The sequence below is a fragment of the Gobius niger genome (genome assembly GCF_951799975.1).
Source record: "Gobius niger genome assembly, chromosome: 15".
Classification (NCBI taxonomy): Eukaryota; Metazoa; Chordata; class Actinopteri; order Gobiiformes; family Gobiidae; genus Gobius; species Gobius niger.
In genome coordinates this window covers 723390-745812 of record NC_136866.1, presented here as the reverse complement: position 1 = coordinate 745812, position 22423 = coordinate 723390, and the positions used below count along the sequence as shown (strand labels likewise).

At 43.0% G+C, this 22423-nt stretch overlaps 1 protein-coding gene across 2 annotated transcripts in view; it reads right to left on the bottom strand.

Annotated features, from left to right (window-relative positions):
- Positions 1–22423, bottom strand: part of nrxn3b (neurexin 3b) — a 498054-nt gene that overhangs the window by 75743 nt on the left and 399888 nt on the right. For both annotated transcript variants that reach the window (XM_079571780.1, XM_079571779.1), the window contains one exon: positions 11971–12139. In XM_079571780.1, the coding sequence (XP_079427906.1) occupies positions 11971–12139 (169 nt within the window). The remainder of the gene's footprint in view (positions 1–11970; positions 12140–22423) is intronic.

Sequence of the window (22423 nt, the reverse complement as noted above, 5' to 3'; positions counted from 1 at the left end):
ATCGATGACAGCAACATCTCATACAAAAATAGCACATTTCCTCACGGACTGATTCTGGCACAGTTCATGTTGGATAAAATAAAACACCTTTGCACAACAGATTTAAATACTATTGAGGAGTTCTTGTTGGCTTTCCTTTTTTCAAATTATTGTTTGGGCAAAATGTACATCCTTTTATTTATGTGTTTATTTGAAGGTATTGGTAGAAGCTAAATGAGTGTTGCCGTTGAGTTTTGACACTGTGTCTAGAAAAGAGGGTTATGTTTAGACATTTTCAACCCATTTTTTGATTTTTTTTTAGTTTTTGCCACTTTTTTGTTGTTTTTTCATCCTCGTTGTCCTTCCAATTTATTTTTTTCCAAGAAGCTTTTACATTTGGGTAAAGCCAAATTGGTTCAAGTGGGGGTTAAGAGGTTAAAGTGCATAGTGACACATTAGACAACATTTTTTGCTAAAACACAATTATATGTAAGATTTTGCTAAAAGATTTACCCAGTTTTTGTGATGTTTTTGGCTTCACTTCCTTGTTGGACACAGACAGGAAGTGACATAAATGGAGGCAAACAATTTTAATCTGTTGCCGTGCCAACCATGTTATAGACACAGACGCATCTCGTCATAGAAGAGGGCGTGGCTTCGCCGAGGGGGAAAATAGAATCTTTAGAGAAACACAATTTTCCCTCTTTTTTGCCATTTTCTGGTGGAATATCAACTTTTTATCACATAAATAAAGTCCAGTGTATATCGGGCCCATTTGGATATTTTCTCACAGCAGATTGTTCAGTAGAAGTGAAAAAACGGCAGTTGTAGCTAGCGCTAGCTAACCGTTAGCATTAGCCCGATGCTAACATCTAGCATCATGTTAGCATTCTCCGTTATTCATGTATTTATGGGCTGTTGAACCACTTTGCTCCTCCCCATGTCTTTGTATCATTATTTAGTAGAAACTTGATTCATATTTCAGCGTTTGTTACAGTTGTTTTTGAATAATTAGAGAAAATATAAATGTTTTCAAAATTGTTTTCCCCCTTAACTGTTTTTAACAATGACCATATATGGGCGATTCCAGAGATGCCAATGGGAAATGAGTCAAACTGCCATGAAACTTTACAACTATCTATGTTTCTTCCTGTCAGTGGCTTAAAAATTCAAATAAAAATAATAATAATTCATTAAAGCTGAATTATGCAACTTTTCATGTGAAAAAAGTTGATATTTGTAGTGACTGTATGTGCGGTCAGCATGGCGACCTTCACTTCCGATTACAGTGGCCTCTACAACGCTCCAGGGTCCATTGTGTTCTTAGGTTTCCTGGGTAAGCAGTGCAAACCTTCTGGAGCGTCCAAAAGACCACTGTGATGGAAAGTAACGGCGTCATGCTGACCATTCAACCGCTGGGTCAATACATGGTCAAACACGCACAAATATCAACTTTTTCCACATAAAAAGTTGCATAATGCAGCTTTAAATTGCTGCTTCACTGAGATAAAAATGATATTTATTAAAAAAAGTCATATTTTCAAAAGCGTTTAAGCGTGTCATATAACTGGCTACAGAAGGTACGATTTTTTTCCCCACATCACACAATGTGGTTTTACGCTCGCAGCCATCAAATCCCAGAATGCACTGCAGCACAGCTTGACAACACTATCTGCCACTGCTGCTGGACACGATACCGCCCACCTCCTCCTTTTCCTATCTACACCTGGCTTTCATCTCTCCGCCCCCTGGACGTTTGCTATATAGCTCTCCATCCATCTTTTAGCCTTCACTCTCCCCTCTCGTCCACTCCATCTGCTCACTGTCGTTTTGTCTCACTCAAAGGCAATCACGCACAAGCCCCGACTCCTCTGGCTTCTGGAACTGCACAGGCGCAATCTAGCCTCCCGTTTATCTACTGTTCTGTCGCTTTTTCAGCTCTGATCCTGTATCTGTCAGCGCTGCCTTGTCCTTCTCCTTTGTCCAGTTCATAAATGGAGGAGTTCTTTCCACTGAAGGACGGGTCACAGGCAACAAAAAGAGCAATTGTGGGAAAAAGAATGCAAGAAATATGGTCATTTAAGTGCAAAAATCCTTCTTTCTCTGGCAGATCTTTTACTTCTACTCCTGCAGTGTAAGTGAACGAGTCAGTAGGTAAATCGTAGGTTAGTTTGTTGGTTGGTGAGTTAGTTTTCCTGGTTGCATCCATTCTATCCAGTTACATCGCCGGGTCTATACATAATTGATTGTTTTCTTGTCTCTCCAGTCCTTTACACTGTTTTTCCATTTCTAGACACAAAAAAGAAAAGACAGTACGGAGTAAATCCATCATTTATCAGTGCGCTGTGAAATTTGTGCTGCTGAAAGGATGGATGGGACTGGCGGCTCGGGCGCAGCTTTGCTTCTGAGGGCGACAGAGATTGTGTCAAAGATTGGGCTAATCGTGTTTGGCCCCCGGGACGAGAGAGGATTTATCAGGCTACCAAGGATTTTTTTTTTTTCCTTTTTTCCCCCTCTAGTTTTTCTATATTTTTTTGTGTGTGCGTTGTTGGGCTTCTTTTCCAGACAAAAGAGCGGAAGATAGTTTTGAAAATGGCAGATTATTATACTGGATCTTGGAGAGAGAATAATAATGTTGCGGTGTAATTTGAAGCAAGGCGTGACGATGCTAACAGGGCTTTATTTATTCATTTACGAATAGTTTCAGTCCTCAGTTGGTCCAGTCAAGCGCTGGAACTTGATCTTTTTATTCTTCACATCTGAACAATAATAGAAATAATAACGACGGTAGCTTTACCGCTTTAATGTAGGACTGGGGCTTAGTTTTGTAACACCTGGACATGCTCAATCTGTTTGGAAGTAAAGGAAATCCATCAATCAATCAAACAATGCACCTGGGACAATCTCCCATATAATTTATATATTAGGATTAAATAAATAGATTAGTCACTTAAAAGCTAAGCTAAAAAGGTGGGTCTTGAGCTGCTCTTAATAACGTTCTCTGCAGCCCTGAGCTCCTCCTCAGGTCTGAGCTCCTCCTCAGGTCGTTCCAGAGGCGAGGGCTGTAATATTGAGTCTTTTTGTTGACTTTAGGAATAACTAGGAGACCCCTGAGGAGGAGCGAAGGGGCCGTGAAGGTTCATTAGGTAAAAGCAATTCTGAAAGATAAGAAGGACCAAGACCATTGAGACATTTAAAAACCATTAAAAGAACTTTAAAATCGATCCTGAAACACACGGGGCCAATGCAGCGATTCTCAAACCGGTGTAATGTGGTCCCGCCTCCTGGTCTTCGTCAGGACACGACGCTGAAGTTTGTAAAAGTTGTAAACCTGAGATCCTCTTTTTGGGAAGACCAGAGAGCAGGGCATTACAGTAGTGGATACGACTGGTGATAAAAGCAAGCATTTTTTTAGAGAAAATAATCAAAAATATTTCAAAAGTTGGCCAGTCTGTTACTTGTTATTATTATTCCTCATTATTACACAGCTCTTCACAACGTCAGTAGAAGCTCCGTTGATTTGAATGGGATTTCCCAACGTTCTACCGGTCATTATTTTCTGATAAAGGACCTCTGAAAAAAGTAAGTTGGTGCTTTCATATCACTCCGTGCGTACGTAGTAGCGACACTATCTGTCCCGTCACTGAGAGAGAAGTCGGGGAATCGCTCGTGAAGTTAGCGTGAGTCTGACTTTCAACTTACCCAGAGATTCACCACCATTCCTCCAACTGCACCTTCAGCTAAGTAGCTAGGCTAGCTGCTAGCCTTGCTGCTTCTAGCCTAGCAAAACGATGCCGAGCAACGCGCAAACCTTTGGGAACTATTTGTCACATAAGTCATTAAATAAACCTTTGGACCTTCATAAAAGTGTACGAAGTTTATGTTGTGTGTGTTCAGTTGGCAAATGGCCGAATTATAAGCGGGATAATGTATATATAGTACCTTCACCTCCTGTCGGTGCTTATTTTCCCGATAATGACCAGCGTTCTATCCCTTACTTAAGACGAACCACGAGTAATGTTCTTGTTATGAACCTCCAGGCCGTCACTTCAGTTGTGTCATGTGCTATAGCCGTCCCATTGTATATGTGCAGCCATTATTCCTCGTGCTATTGTACCATCTCCAGCGAGCGCCGACAGATCGTTTTGTTTACAAGCCCTTGAAGATAACGCCTCAATCGGCGCCAATTGTCGCCAAATCCGGATGCACAATTCCTGCATCTCTGCCATCTCCGCTCCCTCGCAGATCCACATTCACACAAAGGGAAGGAGCTTGTAATCCACAGGCAAATAATGGCGGGATTGAGAGTGTTATATAAGGAAATTGGGCGCCTGGCCCCTGCAGGAGCGAGTGTGGGCTGTCAGAGGAGCGCGAGATCGTAGCCGCGATGCACAGACTGGAAACCGGATGAAGAACGCAGATAAAAGGCAGAGCGAGGGGGGGGGGGGGGGAGGATTGGAGATCTGATGGGGCGCTGTTTGGGGGAGGAGATAATGAGACAATGCGAGATACAGAATAGGCAGAACAACTCAGTGCCTGCAAGTGCTCTTCTGTGAGGGAAACAAGTGGCTCTTAGACCACAGCAGAGCGACTGCAGTGTGGAACTTTGCTCGTGCCGTATTTCATTTGTCCCTATGAGTTTCCGGTCGGTCAGGACGGCATTCGATCACTAACAATAACTTGTTTTTTTTCCTCAAAGACGCTTTACACAAGGAGAGAAACACAAAGACAAACTATAAATAAAGGAGAAAAATAGTTCAAAATGGTGGAGGACTTCCAAGGCGGTCAGTGCTTTGTTCTGCTGATGGAAACCTGATGGATGGCAGTTCAGTGTGCGCTAACAATGCATCTACCTTCAGTATGAATAAGTGAACATGTGAACATGAGGAAGCTTCCTGTATTTGTTTTGCTTCCATTTTCCTGATGTAAGGATATGTAAACGACTCATTTATAACTTAGCCCTTTATGGTATACTGTTGCCCTCAGGCGAAAACAAACAAACAAGCAAAAAAAAAAAGGTTTTTTGTTTGTCTTAGTTCCCCAAACGCCAAAGAGCACCTTCCCCCAAAAAACTAACTTTGTCACTGACTTCCTGAGCACTTTGTCTAGGTTTTTCCTGTAAAAAAAAGCTCTGACTCTGGCCCTTTAAGTTCTTACTTTTCTTGTTTCATAATGTTACTGGACATGTTTCTGTCCAATGGAATCAGGGCTGAGTCACAAGTGACACAAAAAATAATAATAATGCTTTTTCAGTTTGTTGGCTCAAGGTAACATCATGTAGATTCAGCACTTTTGTTGGGGAAATCCAGAGGGCGGCGCAGCAGGAGGCCCCGCAGCAGGAGGCCCCGCAGCAGGAGGCCCCGCAGCAGGAGGCCCCGTCCGGGTTCCATCCCCACCTGGACGGGGCCTTTCTGTGTGGAGTTTGCATGTTCTCCACCACTAAAACATGTACAATAGGCTCGCCTCTGGGGTCAGGACTCCCCTCAGTGGGACTTTCCTGGTTAAATAAAGGTCAAGTTAAATAATGCTGGTGATGGGGATGTGCTGGAATGGAACATTTTCACCAAACTCTATGTTTTTGCAGTTCTACCGACTATTCTGTTCTGTCCACCAACAAAGTGGGTTAAAATGTTTGTTTATAATATATATATAATTACAATTAAAGGCTGTCTAACCAATGCTTCTACGGCTGATCTTTCGCTCTCCAATTCCTGCCAAGTTCAAGACCTGCAGGAGCAAATTTCCACTGAGAAATAATGTGAAATGTTGACGCAACTTGCCTTAACCTGTTATGAGGTCTGAGCTCCATCTTCAATTATGGGATTTTTTTTTCATTCAATTATAAGCAACTTTAATTGCGGCAGAGCTTATTTCAAATAGGTAGCTGAAGAAAAAAACCTTGCGATGTTTTTAATGTTTTGCTTTTAATTCACTTTCTTGCCTAATCTCGCACACATTTGCCGTATGCCAGTAATTAATTTCACAACTGGTACAGCTAATCCGATTCCAGCGCCATCTTCATCCCGAGAAGCTTGTAATTCACATGTGGTTTGAACATGCAAAACCGTGCAAACGTCGCCGCCTCATCTGAAGGAAACCGACTTAATGAGCGGCCATCTCGAGTGGAGGAGATCGCCATCGCGCTGATTGCAATAGTTTCATCATCTGCTCTTAGGTTCAAAGGCCGCTCCCACATCATGTTATTCCTGACAGAGACGAGCGATAATAAAAAGGCTGCTAATCTCAATTCATTAGACGTCCATTCATGACGCGTTGTATGTTGAAAACTCTGCGCTGTATAGTTTTTCTTACTTTTTCCAATTGTGAATCGGAAACGCTGCAATCAGGGCTTGTGTGAACAGGGCACATGGCTAAAAATACAGAGGATGACGTGGGTCGTTTGACGCACTTTCCAGACCTGAATTTGTTTAATGATGTGGCATTGCTGTTCTCGGTTGTGAATGTGCGAGTGCAGGTGAACGTGGTGCTGTAAATGGTCGGACGCTTTACACAGATGTTGTATTTGAGGCCACTTTTTGTTTGAATCTGACCTGCACTCCTTTGTCTGTTTCATCGGATGATTTTTAACCATTACATTTGCTTAATCACTTATGACCTGACCCTCTGATCAAGCAAAGTTCTGGCCTCGCCCCACAGGTTGGGAACCACTGACTTAGGAGGCGATACGATATGTATTGCAATTCAGTTTGAGTTTTCTTCTCATAGGTTCAAAATTCATAAACCAAATGCCACCTAACATGTTCTGTGTTAAGACGGAAATGACCACAGCAAAACGTAGTCTGAACATTAAGTGCTGAGCAGCTGTTCCTGAATTTAAAAAGTATTGATACTTTGATAAAGTATCAATATCTATTCCTAAGGCATATTGTGACATATAGTGGTCCCTCGTTTATGCCAAAAATAACCCACAATAGACGAAAGCGCGGAGTCGTCGGCTTTACCCTCACCACACACTATATTCACACGGGTTATGTCTGGTGTTACCGTGTGATTTTTTTTGTCCAATAAGATGTTTAGATGTCACATTACAGACGTGGGGATGGAAACATCGTGAGCTGCTCTCGTCTCCACTGTGCGATTGTTCAACCTAAGAGACAGTCGTAGCAACGGCCAAAGTTTTAGTGTCTGGCTGAGGCAAGTGCCACATGCTTGTGGTGTTTATTTTTGTGGAAAAGTGCAGAGAAAGTCCTGTAAAACGCGGAGGTTCACTCTGCAACTAGCCAATCAGGACGCCAAACACAATGCACATATGGCGTAAAAAAACATGTACTAAAAATACATCCGCAAAACGGCAAGACCGCAAAAGGTGAACCGCGGTTTCCCGAGGGACCACTGTGTAGCAAAACAATATACTGTCCCAGCCCGAGTAACTACTAGGAGTTCAATAGCAATATAACAAAAGAAAACTACATATATTAACTCCAAATGGTTTGCTGGTTCTGTTCAAAATGTTCAGAAAAAAAAGGTAATATATCTAAAAACACTGATCTACTGTATACGGCGAGAAGCCATAATGCGCACGAAGGTCTTTCACACATCTCTGGCTTATACAAAAACTTAAAAAAGTGATTTTTTTTTGCAAATTCAGTTACTTTTATCCTTTTTTGGTCCTGATTTAGTTTTGTCCAATTCAATCTTAGTTTTAAATTCAATATGTGGAGATTGTGATTGTAAAGCACTATCTACAGTAATGATGTGCTTTATACTTAGCCCTCGTTTGTCTCTTCTCAGGCCACATCGACCCCTCTGTCAGATCTATGTATGCTTAACACGCACTGTTTTCTTCACCACTGGAACGAATGCACTTTGTAACACGACTTTGCTCGTGATGAGGCGTTCAATCGCACACGCCCCCCAGACCAATTGCTGTTCTCGACTTTAGCTCTTCCCCAAACCTTTGTGTTGCCCCGTGGCAGCTACACGGGGCCACGTCGGCTAACTATTTATCGATACGAATCTTCTCCCCGTCAAGTTAACATGCGGCTGAGAGTGCGTGCGGGCGGTCGATGCGTCTGCGCCCCTAACATACAATTACTCACGAGCTGACAACACCTTTAGAGGGGAGGGAAGGGACGAGCGCGGAAAAAAAATCAATCACGGCTGAATTACTATCACTGAGTGTCCTGCAAAATTACCCGCGCTTCGACGAGAGAGAAAGAAATCACGAGGTTTTCACTCGCGAACGCGGCCTCGACTTCATTCTGACACGATGACAGGGAAGAGGGAGCAAACCTCACGGGGAGCGCTTCAAGACGAGGGAAGATGTTCGAGGAATGAGAAGGAAAAAAGAACAAAACAATCACTTATCAGGTGCCACAACTCTTCAATGGTTTAATAAGAGCTAAAAGCGATCACAGAGCACTGCTTCCTCAACTTTTGGAAGAAATGTTCAAATAGTTTCTGCTTTTTCAACTATTATTTCATTCAGAAACTGTCCTTCGAGGTAAAATGGGAGCTTGTTCCTCTGTGCGATGTTGTAGCACGGAAAACGCGGCCAAAAGATATTAAGCAATGATTTCTGAGGAAGGGGGGCTGCCGGCGTCAGGGATATTGGCGTCTGTATTGATAGAAGAGGAAAAACAAGCTGTGAATACCGATGCTCAGAGCACTTTAGGATAATTATGGAGGTGGTGAGGGTTAAATTGCCGTGTGAAATTGCCAGTGATTAAAAAAAAGCGAGAGCGAGCTTTGTGTAATATAATGGGGATGTATTCATGAAGACGGTCCAGCACAAACGGGAAATGTGTTATGGTGGCTTGAGTAAACTGGCCCGCTCCATTCATATCCAGTGAAATAGGTTCTGAGGCATATTTTTTGTGAGATTTGACCGAGCTCGCGATACTCCAAGGGCTGTGAGACGCCCCAGGAGACTGACAGATCTGGGCCATAGTTTAGCCGTTGTTTATTCTTCAGGTGTTTGGCTTCAGCACATCCGTCTTGCTCTTTGATTTTATGTGCAAATTGTAATCTAGCCTGGAAATAAACCAGCACAAACAGGACGTGGAGTTACAATATCAAGGCTTCATCTCTTCATTTGTTGACCGGATCCAACTAAAGGAAAACATTTATTCGCCTATAGTAATCTAGGGAAGCACCGATCGGATACTGGTGTTGGATATCGGAGCCGATACTGGAAAAAATAGGATTACGGGCATCGGTTACAAATATCCGATACTGAACCGATACCCGTTTTGGCTCTCGATGCCCTAAAAACACCTTAGCAGTGAATATGCTCATGCTGTGTGTCATCTTGAAGCTCAGAATCTGAAGGATATAACTTCGGCAATATAGATTTTTGATTGCGGTGCAAAATGCCGCGGTTAGCTAAAGCTAGCGGGAGCATGCTAATGAAAACTAAACAAGGCTGGGACAGAAGCTATGATAGAAATACCTAAAGTAAAAATAAAATTAAATAACCACTGATGAAGTGTTTGTATTTTAGTTTAAGACATATTCTGTTACTGATCTGATTTGTTAGGATCACTTCATGTGAGTGGTTTATATTAATATAACATAAAACTTTCATATTACTCAAGGACATTTAGTGTTGAAAAGTCCAGTGATCCTTGTTAAAGGTTTATCCAAGAGTTTATCAATAGCTATAATTGAGAATTGAGCTGTAAAATCATGATAATAAAATATGACTTGATTGATCTTGAAATGGAGAAAAGAGTCAATACAATGTTTCACTCAGAGAAAGCCACGTTTAAGAAAGTCTCTTGGTATCGGTAAAAATCGGATATCGGCAGATACTCAAGTCTCGGTATCAGTAACAAAAAAGCTGGATCGGCGCATCTCTAGTAAAAACAAATAAGTGAAGAGTCGAGCAAAAACAATGTGTTGCCATGAGAGGGATCCAACATTTCAAGAGTTTCCGGTGTTTTTCTGCACGTGTTTAGAAGCCGTTATGAAACCCGTCCGACTTCATCGGCTCAAAGAGCGGCTAAACAACGCTAACGGCAAAGAAAGTGGGAGACACATCGCATTAGCGTCACCTGTGCTGTAGCTCCGCAGTGAAAAACCACCGCAGCGTCAGGCCGGAGACGATGTGTCTCTGCTGGAGACCGCTGAAACCTGCTATTGTCTGAGGAGGATCATGTGGCGCTGCTGTTTCTCCAGATGTGCTTAGTCTGAGCCAAACACGCATGTTCCTGGGTGTGGACGTCTGATGTATAGATGTATAGATGATAGCAGTTACACTGTCTCAGAAGGCCAGCCCACACTCCCATGTATGTTACCCAGACATCATGTTCTATGTGTTTCAACCTCTTAACTCCCGCCTTCACCAAGTGCATGCTCTCTCTGATGTTTGTATCATCTTTACCCAAATCTAAAAGGCCAGTGTAACTCGTTTGAAGACCTACGAAACTCATCTGAATGGATAATTCTCCTCGCATTGATATCGCGTTGTCACTTTTTTGTAATGTTTCTGTTGCTCTTTTGTTGCATTTTCTTCCTCCTTTTGGTCTTATTTTGTTGCTTTTTTGACACTTTTTTTACAGAAGCTTCTGGACAGAGCCGTGGGAACATGCATATCCACCAGGGTGTGCTGCAGCGCCCTCAGCACCCTGGGTTCCCACAGCCTTGCTTCTAGATTTGGGTACAATGTGCTAATGGTTGAGGTGGGGGTTAAGAGCTGTCCTGGGTCAACCTCTCTTCACTGTTTGCTGGTCCCCGTCTCGTTTGGTTCGTTTTGCCAAAGTGCACCCTCTGCTGGCCGCTAGCATAACTGCATTCTACACTATCATCAAACAGCAGGATATTATCGAGACACATATGGTATTTTAAGTTGTGCTGCAAAAATATCAAAGTAAAGGGGTGTAACATCATTGTAAACGCCAGGATCATTCATGATGTAGAATAAAAAGAGTGTAGTAACTTTTAGTGCAAGATCAGAGCAAACTACATCACACAACACCGAGTTATTACACCACTTATTGTTTTCAGTGTCCCCCACTCTGCAAGAAACCTGACCTTTCCACGTGTGTGCTCATTAGCCTTTGAACTGTGAACAACGAGGAATCAGTAACCGTTCGAAGACGACACGGCACACCTCGAGGAGCTCTCCGTTAATAAAAATGAATCAAAAACACATCCAGGCCCGGGACTGTCGTCTCGTCGGGCCAGGCCGGGATCCGGTTGCGCTCGGCCCTGGAGCAAGAATCTAAACTCACACTTGCATTACATTATTGATGGTTTTGTGTGTAGGATAGAAGACGCGTGAACATTCTTGCCCAAGGACACAAAAGTACGCAGAGGGTCAGATAGGGAATCAAACGGTAACTCTCTAGTGCCCAGGAAACTTGCCAAACTTTTTTTTTCTTCTTCTTCAGCATCAGCCCCAATTTTGACCTTGATATTACACATTGTAGCTCCAAATGCCCCCAAAATGTTGTGGGCAGGGAGGCATGTTTGACATTAGTATTCAGGCGCGGCGCTGCTGTTGCTGACCTGCGGATGAGCGATACCGGCTTTATCTGACCAGCAGCAGCCCACCTCTGCTCTGCCGCTCTGTGCTTCTTTGCTCCAGGCCTGACCAAATACCTCTTATCAATCCCTTCTCCCGAAATGTGCAGATCAGATGTGCCTTTTCCACACAATCGTTTGCCGATCGAAAGACTGAAAAAGTGTTTTATAAGACGCTCGAGGGATGTGTCGGAAACGGTGTTAACGGGACAAGAACCGACCGGGAAACCTTTGTGTCAGTGCTTTCATTTTGCTGCAGATCATTCCTGTACTGGTTTATTGCTCCAAAAGAAGGTCAGCAGTTAAAGCTCAACTGTGCTGTAGTTTGATGGCTTTACCGACCTATGAATGACGTCCATTTTGGCAATTCCTCAAACGGATTAAGTGGCAATTGTAGGCCTCTGCCCTTGGAGAAATAGGTGGTGTCCAGTTTCTTTTTAACCATCCATTCTTTGCTATTATGAAAGCAATAAGAAAAAGCGGAAAAGGACATAGAGTCATTACCCGAGGGGAAGTGGTCGTTGACGGGCCAGTTGTCCACCTGTAAAGTGGCGTTGCCTCCGTTCCTCGTGAACCGCACCAGGTGGTATTTCCCGTCGTTCACCGCGATGTTCTCCCTCACGCTGATGTCCACGGTGCCGATGTTGAAGGTGACGCTCACTTTGCCCTGATCCTGTAGCAATGACACACAAAAGCAACATTAGGATGAGGTGTTGTGCTGAAGATGCACCTTCAACAAAACCCACAGTCCCAGTAAGTCTTAGCCAGACTAAACAATTCATGGTAGAAGAGGGGTGGTTTACGATTGTCCATAGCCGTTTATTTGGCGAATGTCATATGTGTCTGCATGCAGCCACAGCCAATCGCATCAATCGTATCTGATGATGTATGACGTACCCGCTGTAAACTTTCCAGTCCTTCCTCGTTCTGGGATTGGTCCCCAAAACCATGCGAACATTTCGGCCATGGTCCCCAGGCTTTGAAAGGATTCGAGCGTACGCAGCAGTGTGGGTAAACCCAGGGTAAGTAAGTCTGTCTTTCATGGAATCAACCCAAGTCTGTTCATAAACGCAAACACTAAATCTGTTCAATAAACGCATGATTCCACATCACCCTGATTCATATGTGGTGTTAAAGCCTGAACCCTTTGTATCAAGCACCTTAACCCCTTAGTACCAGTGTTAATTTTGTCTTAGTCTTTTGACGAAAATGGAATTCGATTTTAGTCTAGTTTTAGTCGACTAAATTTAAGACTAATTGAGTGGACTTTGCATTGATAATCTTGATTCTAATCATGTTTAATGTTGTTCCTCTGCTTCATGTTTCTGCTCCACATGAACAAAGCTCAGAGCTGATCCTTTAAACATGATCTGAGGCTCTTTCAGACGCTCAATACAAGTTTGGATGATTTTAGTCTCTCCTTTTCATCTTTATTTAGTCTGATTTTAGTCGACTCAAATATCTGGACATTTTAGTCACAGTTTTAGTCTCATGAGAAACTTTTCATTTAGTTTTAGTCCAATTTTAGTCACAAAAATATCACTTTGACTAAAATTAAGACTAAATATTTTAGTCGACAAAATTAACAAATCTAAAAACTTCTCGACTGGAATTTACAGCCTATAGGCCAGTGTAACGCCTCATTTGAAAGCTAAGCCCAACAAAAACTGCTCTAATCTTCTTCCTTGTTTTTGTTCTGTTCCAGTAACATTCTAGTTGTTTCTGTTGCGTTTTGATCTGGTTTCTTTGCTTTTGTGCTGTGTCATGTTTTGGTGATGTTATTACCTTTTTGCAGTGTTTTGGCCACCTTGCTTTTTTTGTTTGTAAAACCACAATCAAAACACAACCAACGAGGAAGAAAACATGACAATGATGACGAGAAAGAAGCTTGATTCTTTCTGTAGGGCTTAGCTTTCAAGTTCGGCGTTACTCTGGCCTAGAGGCTGTAAGCTCCAGGCAAGAAGCTTTTAGATTTCGGTGAAGCGGAATTGGGGAAAATGCCCTGGGTTAATGCGGGGGGGGGGGGGGGGGGGGATGAGAGGTTAAACTTCATATCAAGAAGGTCCATGTTTTGATTCCCAGTCTAGGTGAGACCTGTCTGTGCACGCTGCAAAAAGTGACCTCCTAAAAACAAGGAAACAAATCTTAAAATAAGACATTTTGTTTTGTTTTAAGGAAAAAATTCTGCCAATGGGGTCAGCATTTTTTTTCTTGCCAAGAATTCTTATTTCTAGAATATTTTTCTCATCATAAAACAAGAAAGAAACACTAAATTCAAGCAAATAAAGCTAGAATTAAGCAAAATGTCCTCAGAAAATGGAATAATTTAAGGAAAACATTCTTATTTAGTGAAAAATTGTGGGATATTTTATTTAAATGTTGCTTGATTTAAGTAAAATGTTCTAAATTACTCACATTATTGAGCAAAATGTTCTTAATAAACACTAATATTTAAGGAAAGTATTGCAGCGCCCGGAGACCCGCCTCCATGATGTGGAGCCAGGCTGATGGTCAGAATCACCTATTGTACATGTTTTTAGTGGTAGACACGGGGAGAACATGCTCCACACAGAAAGGCCCCGTCCTGGTGGGAATCGAACCCAGGACCTTCGAGCTGTGAAGCTGAGGCTCTAACCGCTGTGCCACCGAGCCGCCCACTTTAAAGAATGGATTAAAGAATCTCTCTGTGAGAAGCAGTTCTGACATTAAGAGTTGTTGATCTGAGTTTTTCTGAAAATAAGAAAGATTCAAAACGTTTTTCTTTCTTGTTACAAGAAAAATTATCAATGTTTTTAGCAAATTTATCTGAACAAGAAATGGCTCGATTTTATTTCCTAAAATAAGAAGAAAACTTTGCTCAGTGAGACATTATTACTTTTTAGGGAAAAAATAAGAACTTATTTCTTAAAGGGACTATAAGGAGTTTAAAAATGTTCAAATTAAGTATTTTCCTCCCCCTACATGTTCCAGCCATGTCATAATGTGTAGAATGAGCTCAGACCTGTTCACCACAACTGCCTCTAAAATCCTGCACTGTCACTCACAAAGTCGCCATGCACAAGCTTAATATAGAAGGTGCAGTTACACATGTGGCCTGAGGTGGCAGTAGTGAGTATAAAATGGCGAACTTGCTTCCAGCCCCTTTAAAGTAAGAGGTTTTTTACTTGCTTAGAATCCACTTTTTGCAGTGTGGAGTTTGAAAGTTGTGTCTGGGGGTTCAGACGTGCACACACAGTAGAGCTATCCAATGAAATAAAGCAAAACGGTGAAAACAAATTGTACAATTCAAAAGGACCTGTTTCTTTGTCTCTCTCTGAATGTAGCAGATGTGTTGTGTTACGATCTACAGCATTCAGGTCAATACAATCCTTTACAATAAAACATGTCACTTACGTCTCTCCGACATTATAACCAATTACACATTACAGAGTGAAATGGTGCGACTTCTGCTAACTAGCCGACCCATCCTGAGCAGTCTAGCATGCTACGCTTCATTATACCCCTGTAATGTGACGCGGCCAGGCTGCCAGCGCAGTTTGTAATGATGAGTAATCTCCCCCCGCATGTTGTCACTGCGAAAACAACACAGCGGAGGCCGATCCTGCGGGCCCTCGCGAGCGCCGCCGCAGCAGATGTTTTGGTTTGCATTCTAAACCTTGGCAGTGCATAAATCTATACCCTTTTTTCCCTCTTCTATCAGCGAGCAATGACCCCACTCGTTTCCTTTTTACAAGCAGGCCGTGCGTTTTTACGGCCCGGGCGTTCATTTGGCGCTACGAGGGGAAAGGTTTTCGAGCTGAGAGCGGGGCAATTTCGCGATTGAAACGCTGAAATGGGGAAGACGCCGTTTCCTGTCATTTGGTTTAATCTTCCATTTGGGATCCCACAATGCAATTACCTACTTGAGAAGCCGCAGCGACGATACATGGATACATCACGGAAAGCATGAGTGAAAACAAATGCACTGTGATTGTGTTAGTGAGCAGATCCATTGGTTTCCACGCTTGGATCATGTTGGCTCTTTGTCTGTCTTTGCAGGAGATGGAGAGTTCAATTCCCGAATCATTAGACACACAGTCCAATCAGACATGTGCCGGTCCAGAGTGCACTGATGATGTAATATTTGCCAGGTTTGGATAGCCAATAGACATACTCCATCTCATGAACTTCGTAACGTTCATTGTGTCTACTTGTGTTCTAGTATCACTTTTCAGGTTCGTTTTGTCAGACACTAAGGTTAGAGATGTTAAAGATCTTTTACCTTTACATGTTTCAGCGCCATCTGCAGGCCGTCATCAGAAGTATCACCGGCGTGCGGCGACGTGTCACTTATCAGCTGTTCTTACCAGTCTGACGGTCCCAACAGGTCCGACAGACTGGTCCCGCCCCGGCTATTTCGGACCACACTACAAAAAGTAAATATCAAGCATTGTCTTCAATGATTTGAATTGAGGAAATGTTTCTTGTTTTGAGCGGTTTTCACTCATTTAGACACTTTTCCTTTGCTTGTTTGAGGACATTTCACACCAGTTCTAGGGTAAATCTCGCTTGAAATAAGAAAGTAAAATTGCCAATGAGATAAGACCAGTTTTCTTTCCCCATTGGCAAAGAAAATGACCTGAAATAAGGACGAAATGTATCGAAACGAGTCAGAAACATCTCAGAACAAGTGAAATAATCTGGGACAAATGCCCAACAACTTCTTAACCAGTCAAAACAACTAAAATTTGTATTATTATGCTCAAATTGAGATGTTTATACTGATCTAGTTAAATACTTTTTGCAGTGGCAAAAGAAACAACCACATCATGGACTGGGACGAGGCTCGGGTCATTGGATCGGAAACCAATAAATTCAAATGCTGGATAAAAGAAGCCATAGAAATCAGGAAACGGAGCAGCGACACCATCAACCGTGACGAAGGAGCGTTTCTCCTGTCCCACACCTGGGACACCCTCCTCCAATGATTACGCCCCCTGTCGCCCTGAATCCACCGTGCGGCAGGGGGCGTGGCCAGTCTGTGGGACCTGTTGGGACCGCCAGACTGGTCACGCCTCGGAAGTGAGAACAGCTGATAAGTGACACGTCGCCGCACGCCGGTGATACTTCTGATGACGGCCTGCAGATGGCGCTGACACATGTAAAGGTAAAAGATCTTTAACATCTCTAACCTTAGTGTCTGACAAAACCAACCTAAAAAATTATACTCCATCTCATTTGGAATGGCCTAAAAAGCAACCCTTGCATTTCTCCAATGACTTTAGTTGGACCAGTTTCATCTCCAGACTGCAGCGCCATCACCATTTCCAACACCAGCATAAGAATCAGCTAATCCTCCCTGTATGATCCGAGCACGAGATCTGGAGACGGGTCCCCGAGCGCCTACTGCTCTGGTTGAAGAACGCATCAGACAAATTTCCTCACAGGGCAAAAAATATACAATACAATACAATAATATACAAATACAGCACCTCCAATACCTGATGAAGCAAAGGCAAAAACAATACGACGCCTCTAAACTGAATTATTTACTGGAAATGCTTTCAGAACAAAAATCTGCACTGCGTTTGCTCCGGATTTCGCTGAGTGAGTTTGTTGCACTTTTTTTTTTTTCTTGCGGCAAGACAATAAAAAATATTAGATCAATGGAAGACGAATATTAAGTTATAATTCGATATTTAAGTGGAGCACCCAGAAAACTGCGACAGGAATCCTTTTTCGTCCTCCTAAATAACCCTGGCACTTTTGTTTTACTGCATTTCTAAGGCACAAGTCCAAGAGTGTATTTTGGGTCTTAATACAAAGAACAGTACATTCGTCTTAAAGAAGTAGAAAGTTGTCCACAATGCATGATAAATACAGTGATTTATTGCCCACCGGAGTCGTGCGCTGCCTGTGTGCACCGCAGCCTCCGAAAGCCCTTTTTATCAACCCTCTGAGGCCGGGTCAGGACCAGCGCGTGGAGTCTATTTGGGTCAGAGATTGGAAGTGGACTGTATAACAAACAGCCCCGAGAGAAGCAACAACACATTCACAACTAAACAGAATGAAAATACACTAAACTCACAAGACAAGTGATTGTATATAGAAGCAATTCTTACAGTTTGTTGATCAGAAAACACACATACGTTTCCCAGGAATCCAGGACTAAAAGCTGATTTTCACCAAACTTATGAGGCGAACACCAGAATGGTTTCATTGGGGCTGTTCAGTTACAGAAATAGATAGACGGTCGCTGTATTGGACTGTCGTGGTGAAGAGGGAGCTGAGTCCGAGCCTGGTATCCAGACTAATCTCCGATGTTTATTAATTAATAAACAGGCGACTAGTCTGGCGACCCTGTCGTAGAAAAGCTACTGCTGGAGGCGGGACTAATGTGGGACAACCGAAGCGCAGCAGCCAATGAGAACATAGCGGATGTGACGACAGAAACAGCCACAAGAAAGTTGTATCATTGGGACGTTAACGATGGCGCTCCTGCCACACGGAGTTCAGGAAATGACTTCTGTCGTTTATGTCAGAAACACTTAAGAACACAAGCAAACCGGAGCATTACGGGAAGTGGTCGCTTGTGTTGAAAAACTACAAATCAAAGGCACAACAACGTGACGTTCAGGAGCTGCTCTGATTGGTCGGTCGGCTCCATATCGCTGCGTCACTTCCTTTGAAAGCGCGAGTGTTGCCAGAGACTCTTCTGTAAAGAGGCGGAGTCTGGTTGGCGAGACTATCTGAGTCGATCTACGTTCCGGCCCTCACCTATGGTCATGTGATCCTCACCAATGATCATGAGATTTGGGTCATGACCGAAAGGACGAGATCCCAAATACAAGCGGCCCAAATGAGTTTCCTTCGCAGGGTGGCTGGGGGTGAGGAGGCCTCGTGGACCCAGGACACGCTGGAGGAACTCTGTCTCTGAGCGTGGATTGGGAAGTCTTGGCGTCTGTACTGAGACCGCTGCCTCCGCGAGATAAAAGGATAAAGCGGAATAAAATGGATGGATGAGTTGTTTTTGTAAGAAAGACCTTGTAAGATATTTGTAATACATAGAATAATAATATTTGAAAGCAAATACCACATTTCTGTGCAAATCATACAGTGTTTGTTGACTTGTGGAAACAAACATACAGCTTTATCATTTCAATATTTCAATAGTTTTTCTCAATTACAGATGGAGAATTGAATTGTTTATTGTAATAATTACAGTTAGTAGAAACATTGGTGAGTTGCATGAAGTAGTGGTTGGTTTGTCTTTGGAGACGGGACAAAAGAGCGACTGTTTCATCATTGTGCAGCTTCAGTGTTTGATACATCATGTCCAGACACTTAAACAGACATTTCTCTTTCTGCTGCTGCTTCTGTGAACATCACTGCCCTGACCATTTTTCACAATGGATTAACGTTTAATCTTAAATTCCAAATAAATCGTTCCACTTTTTCCCCGTTTCTGATGTGATTTTTTAATGTTGTCTCTTCATATTTCTTTAATGCCAAGATAACATTACGTTGCATTTGAAAAGAGTGTCAGCATGACTTATACATGCTCTGAGTGGCTTGGCTAATAAAAGTAAAAGTAATGTGAGAGACATGAGAAAGCCATTCTCCTGAAAGCTGAGCCAGGACTGAGAGAACTTGGATTAGCACTTAGCATCTCCGCTAAGAGTGTGTCAATGCACACTTAATCCACTTGACATTAAACTTAGATTTGCAAAATGTGAAAAAGAAAAGCTAAATGAATAAATCAGTTTGCCGCCGCTTCTTCCCGTTAGCATAATGCATGTGCCTTTGTGGGTGAGAGAGTTAATGATTCAAAGTGACTCGATGTTTGGAGCTTGTCGTACCGTGAAGAATTACAAGCAAAGCCCTCGCTCGCCCTTTCTGACTAATGACAGGACCTTCCCGTGTAATGAGGAAACAACATGTCCCACAATGCACTGGGAGGACGTCCACACCTGAACCTCCGGCGTGACCTTGGGAGCCTTTCACAGCATCAATGCCACATCAGTGACCCCCTAATACGAGCAAACAAAGAAGAGAGCTGCCCTTCTCGCCTCATTACAGATAACAGAACAGCAGTGGCGGAACACGGGGAGGAGGGAAACGCCAGCACATGAGGGGAACTGATGCTGAAGATGCACCACCACGTAGGTGAAGATAGCATTAGCATGGAAGTGCAGTGTTTGGAGCAACAATGAGGTCTTCCAACAAATGCAGAAAAGAATGGAGAACAATGAAATAATGGCCCCACCTTTATGACCATATTAACCTCTTAAAGGAACAGGCCACTGAGATATGTTCTTACCTGAGCTTAGACGAGTTGATGCGTACCTGTCTGGTCTTTGTGCGTGCGCTCAGTCACGTAAAACGACCAAAGATGTCGTTAGCATTTGGCCTCTCCCAATGTATTCCTATAGCTCCAAACAAGGGAAGCGACCACGCTCTTCCATGGGCACACAGACCAGACAGGTACGCATCAACTCGTCTAAGCTCAGGTAAGAACATCTCAGTGCCTGTTCCTTTAACCCCCGCCTGAACCGAGCACAATTTCTCCAGTTTAGCTTTACCCAAATCTAAAAGATTCTTAACGAAAGGGTCAAAATGGAGATGACTGAAAACGGATGAAAAAGCAACAGAAAAGTGGCACAAAAGCGATGACAAAAAATGTGACAAAAACACAACAAAAAACTGACAATAAGCAACAAAAAATATCAAAACGAGACAAAAAAAACGACAACAAAGCAACAAAAACACAGTGATAGAGCAAGAAAACAATCACATTTGCCACAAAACAAAAGCACACAAAAAGAACATGACAAAAATGGGGCGACAAAAAAGTTTAGATCAGTTTTGTAGGTCTCAGCTTTCGGTCAAGAAGCTTTTAGATTTGGGTAATGCTGAACTTGAGTTTGCTTGAGTTTGAAAAGCTTTGTTGCTCTTATTTAAAGCTGGATTTCTGATGATGAAATGATCACCTGTATGGATGTGGAACCACCTGTTTCCTCTCTTTCCCGCACACAGGCCACATCGCGCGGGCGTGTTGTCCAGCCGCCGCTCGCCGTCTCCCAGCCCGCCCACTCCAGCGCCGCCGCAAACGTTTGACTGACAGATCCAATTACGTTTTTTATTGGCCTGTCTCTCTCGAGGCGGGGAGGCACTTCATTGTCTCCCGAGCACAGGAGTCGGGGAGGGGTGGGGGGGGCAGGAATGGCTATTGTTCTCTTAGTGGGAGAGATGATGGCCACTATTCCCGGCGTAAACAAATGAAGCGCGGAGATTCACTTTCAGACCCGCGCGTGAAGTCATGGAGATATACGCGGGGCAAACAAACAAAGTCACAGCGCCGTAACCTTGTGGCAACGCACGGGTTTTATGAGCGTCACAGCGGAGTCTCCAAACAATCGCTCAGCAAGGAAAGTAAACATAAGTATATAGAGCAGCAGGAGGGGGGGGGCATGCGGATTAAGATGCCTCCTTTCAAGTTCATACAAGTGCTTTATTAGGTGAGATTCACTGCACTCCTTCTCCTTCACCGTGTCCTGCGCTGGGAGACAAGATATTTTCCCCAAACAAATGTATTATGGTGTGGAGGTGGAGTGGTCGTCCCAGGTTTGATCAGAGTGTATGTTATTCTTCATCAGTGTTAATTTTGACATATTTTATTTTAGTTTTAGTCTTATCTTTTGACTAAAATGTAATGTAATTTTAGTCAAGATTTAGTCCAAAAAATCGTATCAATTAACTAAAACTATCGACTAAAATTGCACGTCAATTTAGTCGACTAAATCTAAGACTAATTGAGTGGACTTTGCATTGATAATATTGATTCTAATCCTGTTTAATGTTGTTCCTCTGCTTCATGTTTCTGCTCCACATGAACAAAGCTCAGAGCTGATCCTTTAAACATGATCTGAGGCTCTTTCAGACGCTCAATACAAGTTTGGATGATTTTAGTCTCTCCTTTTCATTTTTATTTAGTCTGATTTTAGTCGACTCAAATATCTGGACATTTTAGTCACAGTTTTAGTCTCATGAGAAACTTTTAATTTAGTTTTAGTCCAATTTTAGTCACAAAAATATCACTTTGACTAAAATTAAGACTAAATATTTTAGTCGACGAAATTAACCCCCCCGTGGCCTAGCGAATGTAGTGAGTGAGTGAGTGGTTGGTGGTGGTCGGAGAGGCCAATGGCGCAGACTGGTCTACCCCAGGGCAGCTGTGGCTATAGTAGCTCACCACCACTGAGTATGGAGTGAACGAATAGTGCAATGTAAAGCGTCTTTGAGTGTCCAGAAAAGCGCGATATAAAACCAATGCATTATTATTATTTTTTGTTTTTGTTTTCAAAAGTCTGCTAAAGGGCCTATATCTCAGCAGTTTGGAGACTAGTTGGAGACTGGAGTGTCTGCTGGTCATGGAGATGTCTCTGAGACGTCCCCTTGAGATAAGGCTCCAGGTAGTCTCATCAGGTTCGATTTCAATGGAGACCTTTTCAAGTCCCCATGTGGTCTCCGCATTGTCTCCGAGAGGTCTACACGGTCTCAAGCAGTCGTGTCTTCAACCTGTGAGACATTTCTGTGACGTCCCTAGAATGTCTCTGAGACCTGCTGGAGACCACGGAGATCTCATAAAGACTCCATACCACTCTCCTTGGTATCCGACAGGTCTCAGAGACATTGCGGTGACTCCTTGCCTTACTGCCAGGGGGACGTCTCAGAGACATCTTTATGACTGGTCTCTAACTGGTGAGATCCTATCCTATCCATTTGTAGACGCCAGATAAGTCCATCTCCGCCACTTTCTCCAGAGAGAAACCACCGTTTTTCCATACTGAGATATGTTCTTACCTGAGCTGTGACGAGTTCTTTAGGACCTGTCTGATCTTCAGTCACGTAAACACAGCGCAGACGGCGTTAGCATTTAGCCTCTCCCTCTCTCCTCTATAGCTCCAAAACAGGTCAA